Genomic DNA, 10,368 nt, shown 5'->3' with positions numbered 1-10,368 from the left:
GTTTTTCTGACAAAACTCTGTAGTGTAGACATACCCTGAATGTGTCTAGCTTCAAATTCCACCCAATGGATAGTATTAGACCTTTCTCTGTTAGACTGAAGAGCCCATTACTAAATAGTTGGTCCCTAGGCAGATACTCAGCCTAATCAAGTCACCTCTTAATCTTCTCTTTAAGCTAAATAGATACAGCTCTTTGAGTCTACACTCTAAAGCATGTTTTCTGTTCCTTTAATCATTCTTGGGGCTTTTCTCTGAACTCACTCCAATTTACCAGCAACCTTCACCACTTGTGGTCATCAGAACTGGCCACAGCATTCAGACCAGTGCCAAATACAGAGGAGGAATCACCTTTCTGCTTCTACTCAAGATTCCTGTTTAGGTACCCAAGGATGGCATTTGCTCTTTAAGCCACAGCATCACCCTTGGAACTCATGGTCAACTGATTATCTACAATGGCTCCACTAAATCTTTTTCACAGTGGCTGCTTGCCAGGATAGTATCTCCCATATTCCTCTAGGTGCTGCTGTAGTAGATGTGTGCGTGTGAATCTCATGAGACAAGTTGGGTGTTTACACAATGTTATGTATAAAGATCCATCCCTTTCATCAGGTCTTTGCCTGAATTTAGGATGGAGGAAAGGGAGGCACCAATAACATTGACTAGAAGGAAGAATGGCTGAGTCAGGTACGATGGACTTTTGTGAGAGAGGGTGTGTGTAGAGGGATAGTGAAGAAAAAGCATCTAGTGAGGGTAACTAGCCAGAAGAGCACAAGTGTGAGCAAGGGTCAGAGGGAATAGGAGGTGAGGAGGATGACATATTAGGAGAGAGGAGCCTGCCTATTAACTTTGTACAGGTGAATGATTTTAATGACACTTTGGGAAGGAAGAATGAGCTTTCCCTTAAGGAACTGGGTTTGAGTTGTATTTACCTTGCTGAAAACGTGGCAACCCTAAAAGCCTATGAATATGCATACAAGTTTCCCCCTTTGCTAGGCTAGGTCTGTCTTTTGTAAAAGGTGGATATGTTGTAGGAATACAGGAAGATCCCATTAGAAAAAAAACTGTGTATAAGGCAATGTGAAAGGCCTTGGTTCCTTAGAGGGTAAGTAGTGCACGTTACCAGACAGTCACTACAAGAAAAACTGAACATTATAGGAAGGAGACAAATGATGCCATCTTTTCTCTATTAATAGAGCTTGGTTTGGGGCCATTCAGGCTACATCTAAACTACAATGCTCTTTTGGGATCTCAGAGTACTCCGAAATAGCTATCCTGTATCTTAACTGCAAGCTCATTATTTCCGGCTCGCTATTCCGACGTCCCTGTAAACCTCTCCATGAGGAGTAAGGGATGTTTCGAAACAGTGGGTTATTTCAAAATTTGGCACTGCGTAAACAGCGCCAAATTACAAAATAAGCTATTTCAAAATAAGATATGGAATTTGCGTAGCTCAAATTGCGTATCTTTTTTCAAACAGAGCAGCATTGACAGCCTCACAGAGCAACATGCTGTGAATTATCCTAGCCTGATTTCACATTAGAACCAGTCATTTCTTACCCACACCCTCTTATTATTCAAGAGTACAGCTGACATGTTGTAGCCATCTTCTGCACGTCAGGACCTGGGTGACCTTGTTACGCCTTACACCCTTGTTCTCTCTCAGCCATTCAAATAAAGGCAGAATAATTTCAATATTGAGTTTTTTCCTCTTTAATACCATGCCCTCAGAAGGGCAGTGTTCTTTCAGTAACAAGCTTCCGCACCCAACTCCTCACTGGTACCTCAAAGACAGCTAGAACTGCACCTGATTTATCGGTGTCTATGAATCAAATGTACTGCCAGTCATTCTTAAATAACTTATCTAATACCATTAAAATGAGCAAGAGACTACCACTGCATGACTTAGTGGAAGTGGGAATTTCTATTGTCCAGATAGGGTTGGGGCTAGGACAAGCTGTAGATAAAACATGCAATAGATCATTCTGCTAGGAGAGTGGTTTTTGTGGACAGTAAATAGGGCAGAGAACTGTTCCCCATAAGTTGTGAGAGGATTCACTTAATACCTTTTCTTTGAGAAACACTGAACAGGGAAAATGAAAGACTTTAGCCTGGGAGAGAAACTTGATTTTGCCCAGTTGACTTTTACCTTTAATGCTGTGTAATATGAACCGGGCCTTGACTACCAAAGCCTTCTGTAGCGTTCGACTAGCCAAAGGTATTTTGCGTCTAGCCTTGTTTGTGGTTTTCTTTTTATAATTTGTCAATACGTTTTGGTTTTGTTTAAGGCAAGGGTAAGTGGCCCTGTGGCCACCCTGCCACTCCCTCACCCCCCAGGCCAATCGAGACCTGGGGAAGAGGACGCACACAAAGTCTCTATAAAAGTACACAGGTCTATAAAATCATGAGTGGTGTGGAGAGGGCTGATAAAGAAAAGTTATTTATTAGTTCCCATAACAGAAGAACTAGAGGACACCAAATGAAATAAATGGGTAGCAGGTTTAAAACTAATAAAAGGAAGTTCTTCTTCACACAGCGTGTAGTCAACCTGTGGAACTCCTTGCCAGAGGAGGCTGTGAAGGCTAGGACTATAATAGAGTTTAAAGAGAAGCTGGATAATTTCATGGAGGTTAGGTCCATAAAAGGCTATTAGCCAGGGGATAAAATGGTGTCCTTGGCCTCTGTCTGTCAGAGGCTGGAGAGGGATGGCAGGAGACAAATCGCTTGATCATTGTCTTCGGTCCACCCTCTCTGGGGCACCTGGTGCTGGTCACTGTCGGTAGACAGTTTACTGGGCTAGATGGACCTTTGGTCTGACCCAGTACGGCCGTTCTTATGTTCTCCACCCATCCCTCGTTTCCTGCTCCTGCTCTGCCAGGGGCATGCAGTGCCTAGTGAACCACCACCTATTTTGAACAGCTGGCAATTCTCTCTATGTGCCTGGAGGTTGGGGGCAGAGACTTCATGCACCCCTGCTCCCCCAGACCAATCAGGGTCTATGGGCAATTAATCAAAGGAAATGTCCTGGTCCCACCCCCTCTAAGGCCCCGCCCCTTCTGGGGGCAGCCCCAAACTCCAATTAACAACTAAATGTGAACTTAGTACTGCTGGGAAATATTGGTATGAAAACCAGAGACTCTAGGCATAAGTTTCAGAAGTGACTAGTAAGTTTGGTAGCCTAACTTAAGATATAGAAGTCCAGACTGTCAAAGTGGAAAAAGGAGACTAAGGGGTGGGGGGATATGATCGAGGTCTATAAAATCATGAGTGGTGTGAAGAAAGTGAAAAAGGAAAAGTTATTTACTTGTTCCCATAATATAAGAACAAGGGGCCACCAAATTAAACTAATGGGCAGCAGGTTTAAGACAAAAAAAGGAAGTTCTTCACACAGCGCATAGTCAATCTGTGGAACTCCTTGCCTGAGGAGGTTGTGAAGGCTAGGACTATAACAGGGTTTAAAACAGAACTAGATAAATTCATGGAGGTAAAAATCCATAAATGGCTATTAGCTAGTATGGGTAAGGAATGGTGGCCCTAGCCTCTGTTTGTCAGAGGGTGGAGATAGGTGGCAGGAGAGAGATTGCTTGATCACGACTGGTTTGGTTCACTCCCTGTGGGACACTTGGCATTGGTCCATCTAGTCCAGTCAGCAGACAGGGTACTGGGCTAGATGGACCTTTGGTCTGACCCAGTATGGCCATTCTTATGTTCTTAGTGTCTGTCTAAATAAGACCCCTTTAAAGGCCATCAAGTTGAGCACCAAAAAAAAAAATAAAAATGGATACACCCATAGGTCATTTCAGTGACTAATGACTGAGTCCTATTCACAGAGCAACTACAGTACATCCCTACTTGAAAGTGACAGCGCAAGGTTGCACGGAGTGTACTCCACCAGTCAATGATGGAGTATCTCTTTAGGAGTTAGGGTAGGATGAAATAGTCAAATAGACCCAGTTAGACATGAAGTAGCTACAAAGTTTTCAGTAGTTAAAAAAATGCAAGGAAAAAAAAAGCGAGCTAAAGAGTGAGATTTAAGAGTCTGTTGGTTTTTCCCTTTTTCCTTATGAAAGATGGTGATTAGGTAAGAGAGTGGTGGGGATGTGTTTTAAAAGATCTTCATAGTTCTTACTGACATGTCAGCCTCCCCCCCAAAAAGTTCATAAATTGGAAAGGCCAATCACATTTTTAAATAGTGTTGATGTTCCACCTAAATCAAGATATGTGGACATTCAAGACTGCTATAGGCCTGAATCTTCCTGTAACAATTATTTACTTGTGCAAAGTGCTGCTGCAGAAACAACTGTGGCTGGAAAAAGAGATGAAGGGCAGAAGTTGAGTGACTATTTCTGCTTTTTTTTCCTTCCTCAATCCAATGTGGAGTTTCCAAGTTCAGGAATAAAGTTTTCAGAACACTTAATACCAAGGAATTTGAAACATTAGGTAAATATTCAGTGACAATTTTATTATCTGATCTTTTATCAGTTTACAAAAAAAGCAGGTATCAAAAAACAGCAAAGACTTTCACAAGTTCCTCACCAGTTTTACACAGCTGAACTGGTATAAAATGTGAATGCAAGACACAGGTTGGCTTTGCTCCTGGTCATACACATTCAAGGTTATCCCTGGGGTGGGATGCACTGGGCCTTCGGAAAATTTAAAAAAGCACCTGTGTTGTTTTGGGGACTTGACTTGATTCATCCAAGTCACTTTGTACTGAAATATAACATGGAATGTGTACCTGTTGGGATCAGAAATTACTCTTCTGGATCCCATGTACCTGAACAAGGATCAAGCAGCTTTGCAATGAACACATTAGGCCCCAGTTTGCATTTCTCCGATTACCAAAAGGCAGCTATTATATTGCGATAGCTACAATCACTTTCTCCTCAGCCCCAATAGGTTACAACGGGATTTAACTATACAGCCCTTTCTACCTTTCCTCATCAAAATATCAGGTCCAAAACAGGAAAGCTTCACTTCATCCTTACATGCGTCATATGACTGTGTTGTGATGCCTTAGAGTTTAGACAATTCTACAGCATAAACTCTCCCATTGGGGACTTGAATGATCGAAGTAAACCAAGATAAACCGTAAATGTGACATAGGAAAAAAATATTCAACTCACTGGATGGATATTCTGATTTTTGAGCCAAAACTTGCTCTTCTACCATATTTGCTGCTGTGGGGTTCAGAGTTTGACCAGGAGAAGCACGGTCCAGTTTCCATTAATAGCTGCACCATCTTCTCGAACATACAGCTTACAATGAACACTGCCTGGTTAGCCAAAGAATTAAGACACTGCCCTGAGTCCCTCAGCAACTGCTTGGAAAGTCAGGTCAAAATCTGCCATGATTATACATGAATGCAAGTCATCCTAAACAAAGACTTCTGTATGTGTCACTGAAATCTTTTGAGTACACCAAATACTCCTATTAGAAATAAAATGGCGTCTCTTGTTACCCAAACAACAACAGGAAATCAGATATGTATATTTTGTCAGATATGAAAGAGGAAGCAAGAAGGCAAGCTGAGACACAGACCCTACCCCCAGGGCAGCAGTGGCATTTGGTTGTTTTGGTCATTGTACCAGCATTTTGCACACCCACAGCAAGCAGTCACTGGCTGTTGGACTTAAACCGTTTTTCTGGCAGTCAAGACACGGACAATGGACCCTACACCTCCAGCAGCGAGAGCCTGGAGGGAGAGAGGAGGAGGAAAGAAAAAAAAGAGAAGTAATAGTTAATACAAGCCATGATAACCACAGATGGAAACAGTTACTACCTGGACTTCAGTGAGTTTCATCTGAACACTGCAGTGTGCTCTATAGATACTAAAGATCAGCTTTCTTCAATCAGGAAGCATTACTATATTCATTTTATATAGGGAAATGGACCGAAGCATTAGATAATTTGCATAAGTCAGTCACTGGGGGTATTAGGAGTCTTGGGTTCTATTCCTAGCTACGTTCCCTGTTTTAACCTTTAGATTAGTGTGCTCTTGTACGGAGACAGTATAGCTTTTAGGAAATGTACAATGGATCATTTTCATTCGTATCTAATACACAATAAAACTTCATCTCTAGAGTTTATGTGAATCAATATATAATAGGAAGTGTGCATTAATTTCACATGGTTCTCTAGGGTACCATGTCCTTTCCACCCCAACTGTTGTAATATGAATAATAGACTTAAGGGAAAGAAGGATGATTCCTATTGGACTCAAGACAGAATCCTGGATGCCAGAGTCTCTGTCCATGCAATTATCCAGCCAAAAGCAACAGACTTCACACACCTTTTCATGCCACTGCAATAACACAGCACTGCTGTTGTCAGAGGGGCTCTCAAACCCCTTGTAGATGTATTTCATTAGCAGATCAACTCCATTCTTGTCCAGAGACTGTACTGCCTTTTCAATATCATTGGCTTTGAATGAGATGAGGACTTTTAGGACGATGCTTTCTGCACGATCCTGTAAACAAGGGGAAAAGTCATAACTTGGAATAACATGACAGACAGCCAAATGTTAATGATCTCCCAGGAGGTAAAGCTTTATTCTTAATTCAAAAAGCCAAGGCAGCTCGAACACATACCAAGTTGTCAAGCATACTGTTCAACAGACATTCACCTCTGCCCTACGACAGTATGACCTCCATGGACTTTGCTATAGCCATTTAATTCTAAATAAATTTCAATTTACAGTTAACATATGCAATTAATTTGAAATCAAGTTTTAGATAAATTAAAGGGCAGCACATCGCCACTGAGGTGAAAGAAGCTAGTCTCAAACAAGAGACTCATTCTCGTCACTGCATTTGTAACAAGTTTGTTCTAGGTTTCTATCTTTGCTTATTAAGACTAGCTTTTGTTTGCAGGACTCCACCCATAGCATAAGGGTGGTACTGAACTTTCTCTCTTGACTGGACAGTTCAAAAGTCGTCGGAAATTACAGGTCTGATTGGCTTCCCTCTCACCAACTAAGCAACCTCTTATTTTTACATTGTCTAGATGGACAGCACTTCTGTGGGCCAAAAGAGATCTTAAAGGAGAAGTATTTCTACTGAGCACGGAGTTCTGTTCAGCTGAGATCTATTTTTACTCTGCATTATCTTTCTCTTCCCTCACTGAGTACTGTATTATAACTAAGGAAGTTAAAATGTGTTTATTTAGGTAAATGTATAACCTCTGAACACTTCAGCAGTTACATGCAGGGGGAGGTGGCTGCCATCTGGACCCCTCTTCCCTCCTCCCTGCCAGAGAGGAAGCAGCACCAGGCCTGGGGTGAGGGGAAGCATGGAGGGGAAGTTGGCTCCCTGGGAGCTGGTACGCATGGGAAGCCAGCTTAAAAATTCCTTGTTAGCTAGAACTATGGACTGGACACAGCCAGTCAGTGCTTACTAGTCTGAGGTGATTTTTTTGGTAAGTTCACGGGCCATGTATCGCTTTAAGTCCAAGATACGTTACAAAAAAACCTTGGATTTATAGCAAAACAACTTGAAGCAGGGAATTCCCCCTCCCCCTCCAGCTGACTTTCATTTGTGCATTTTTTTTTTTGCACAACTGAAGAGCGGGGAAATGAGAGGACTAATCATGCCTCTGTTCCTACAAGCTTAAATGACTAGTGCAGAATGGATGTGTATGAGGGATGCCCTGTACTTGGGCTGAGTATACAGGAAGAGCTTAATCACCTCAGAGAGGAACAGTGAGCAATCTGTAGAAGTCTTAGGGAATTAGGAAAGAATTTACAGCATGGCACATGAATGTGAGTTATTAACTACTTCACCTTTACTGCTTGGTTCTTGGTATTGATTGGAGGATTCTTTAGGGCTGCCTGCAATGCAGCCATCATGTTTCCTGTAAACATGAGTTAAGGAAAGATGGGGAAACAAGGACATAGAAAGCAGCAGAGATAGTCACAATAGAGTGGGATTCACAAGTAACCTGTTTCTTACTGGGAATATCAAGCATGGATTTGTGGAGAGAATATTTTCCATACTGTTGCACCTACTGAAGTGTTCAAAGTAGCAAGTATTACCCAGTCATTTAAAGCAATGGGATCAATACTAAGGTGGTACAGTTGTCAGCATCAGAGTGCACCAAATCACACAACAAAGATCCAAATATAAATAATTCTAAGTTGACCCCTTTTATCTTCAAACTCCACACAGATTGGCAAAATATCATGCAACAAGTTATAACATGGCTGTTTGACACACACACACACACGAAAAGAAGATGTGATTGCTGAAACAAGCTGGTGAATGAGAACATACTTTGTACATACATCGGAAAAATATCATCAGTTAGGGCCTCAGATTGACCTTTCCTTTCCTGTTGATGTTCAATCTATCAGTCAATTCATCACACTGTAGTTGGTTATGATTCAGAAGAGTTTTCTATTAAGATTCTTATACTGCATCATCTAGAAACCTCCCAGTAGTGCATTAAGTGACACAACTAATGGGTATCACCAGGGCTCGCCGAACTGCGGCGAGCCCTGCTTGCCAGCTGCGCTGTCTGGTGATCTGCACATGGGCCTTCCAGGTTACAGTCTACTCACCATGGGCGAGTAGATTGTATTATTTGTCGAGCCCTGGGTATCAGAGGGGAGTACTCAACTTTGGAAGCCCCAGGGGCCACAATGATACTTACAGCACATGCTAAGGGCTGCAACTTAAGCGTGATTGCGTATACATGCAAATTTATATGCAAATAGCTTCTTTCACACTGACGGGCATGAATACAAAGATTAAGGCAAGACTACATAACACGCAGGTCCCATTTAAGTCAGTTCAGGTGAATATTGCATTTTATTAATATCAGCAGATTTTCACCCATACGACAGCACTTTTAATGAACAATGAGAGTCCAGGAATTTAACTACTAACACATATCAACAGAAGACCATTATATGGAGTTGCTGTTGTGGAGCATGTTCCTAACGGAAGCCCTGTTCAAAGGACCCGCAACGCTGAGCGCAAACAAACGGGCTGCATGCAGCCTACGGGGCGTGTGCCTTGAGTAGCCCTGTTATAGAACAATGAGATCCCAAGACTGCCTCCATTATTGTCATGAACTAGAACAAAACATGCTCTAGAAACACAGCTAATTCAGGCTTCCGGCAGATTGTACAGAAAAGGATACTAAGCAGCTCCCATTTGAATTTTCTTAAAGGGTCTTATGGTTTTGAGCAAACATTTCCCTTTTGTTTTTTTTCCCCTCCAGGTTTTTCCCCTCACCTCAAATTTGAAACCATAAAACCCACTTACAAGCTAACCTTATCAAGCGCAGCCTCACCCAGAAAGGGCACATCTGAAGCTAAAGGCACTAATATGTGGAAGTAAAAAGCAACTAGATTATCACAGACTAGGTGCAATTATTCCCATAAAAGGAAAACTTCACAGAGAACACACTTCCTCCAACTCTGCAGTGCAAGAGGGGTTTGGGGGCAGGGCTCTTTCGCTGGCCCTCCCTCCTGCTCTCGTGAGGTCAGACAGGACCACATCCTCCAGCGCATGCATGCCCATGAAAACTGGGAACCAAAGAGCTGGCGGATATGAACTTACATACAGGTCTAACGGTCTCTCTGGGCAGCAGGGCGCTCACCCCAGGGCCTAGACACAGGCAGGCCGGGGAATTGAAGGCTGTTTGTAACAAGTTGCCTAGACGGGCCTGGGGGTGAGGACCGAGCACCCCTGGGCTGTCAGCGCCCCCCAGCCCTGCACGTCACTCTCTGGGGCCGGGCGGGCCGGCCCCGCTCGCAGCCTGCTCCCGGGGGCGCAGCTAAGAGGCAGGGCTGCGGGACGCGGCGGGGGCACGGAGGAGGCCGCCCCTGTCCACGCCGCAGAGCCCCGGCAGGCTCAGGGCCGGGGGCGCAGCGTCCCGCCTGTGCCCTCGGGTCCCCCGGGCTCGCGACAGGGCTGGGCGCCCCTCCCCCGTCCAGGCCGGGACTCTTTCCCCGGCGCCCGCGGAAGGATATTGCCGCAGGCAGGAGTCCACCTCGCCCTCGTCGGGCCCGGCCTGGCCGTCGCCTCCCTCCTCCTCGTCCACGAACTTGTTCTCGTCGTACTCGTCCACGTCCACCCGGCGGAAGCGCGCAGACGACACCGTGTTCTTCGCCATCGCCCCGGAACCTGCCGGCGCCTCCCGCCCGCTCCCCTCCGCAGGGCGGTGCCCGCCCCCTGCTGCCCGCAGCAAGCAGCAGCGCGCATGCGCAGCGCACAGCGCTCCTTCCGCCTCTCACTTCCGATCATGCGCACTAGGAAAAAGTCGCTCGAGCGACTTTCTCTTCCTACGGTTTAGCCGCTCGCGCTTGACACTCGTGGGTGAGCGCATGCGCCTCGCAATGCCGCCTCTCTCTTTTTTTTTTTTTTT

At 44.4% G+C, this 10,368-nt stretch overlaps 1 protein-coding gene across 1 annotated transcript; it reads right to left on the bottom strand.

The window, feature by feature from the left end:
* Window positions 1–4,438: 4,438 nt before the first annotated feature.
* On the bottom strand, window positions 4,439–10,213 carry ARPC5 (actin related protein 2/3 complex subunit 5). Its single transcript, XM_075936786.1, has 4 exons — window positions 9,974–10,213; window positions 7,778–7,850; window positions 6,290–6,466; window positions 4,439–5,692 (listed from the first exon to the last, which is right to left on the bottom strand). The coding sequence occupies exons 1-4, from the start codon at window positions 10,114–10,116 to the stop codon at window positions 5,630–5,632; spliced, it is 456 nt and encodes a 151-aa protein (XP_075792901.1). The 5' UTR covers window positions 10,117–10,213; the 3' UTR covers window positions 4,439–5,629.
* Window positions 10,214–10,368: the final 155 nt, after the last annotated feature.

The sequence above is a fragment of the Pelodiscus sinensis genome, chromosome 9 (assembly GCF_049634645.1).
Source record: "Pelodiscus sinensis isolate JC-2024 chromosome 9, ASM4963464v1, whole genome shotgun sequence".
NCBI lineage: Eukaryota > Metazoa > Chordata > Testudines > Trionychidae > Pelodiscus > Pelodiscus sinensis.
The sequence above is the reverse complement of the archived record's forward strand: the minus strand, read 5'-3'. Positions and strand labels throughout refer to the sequence as shown.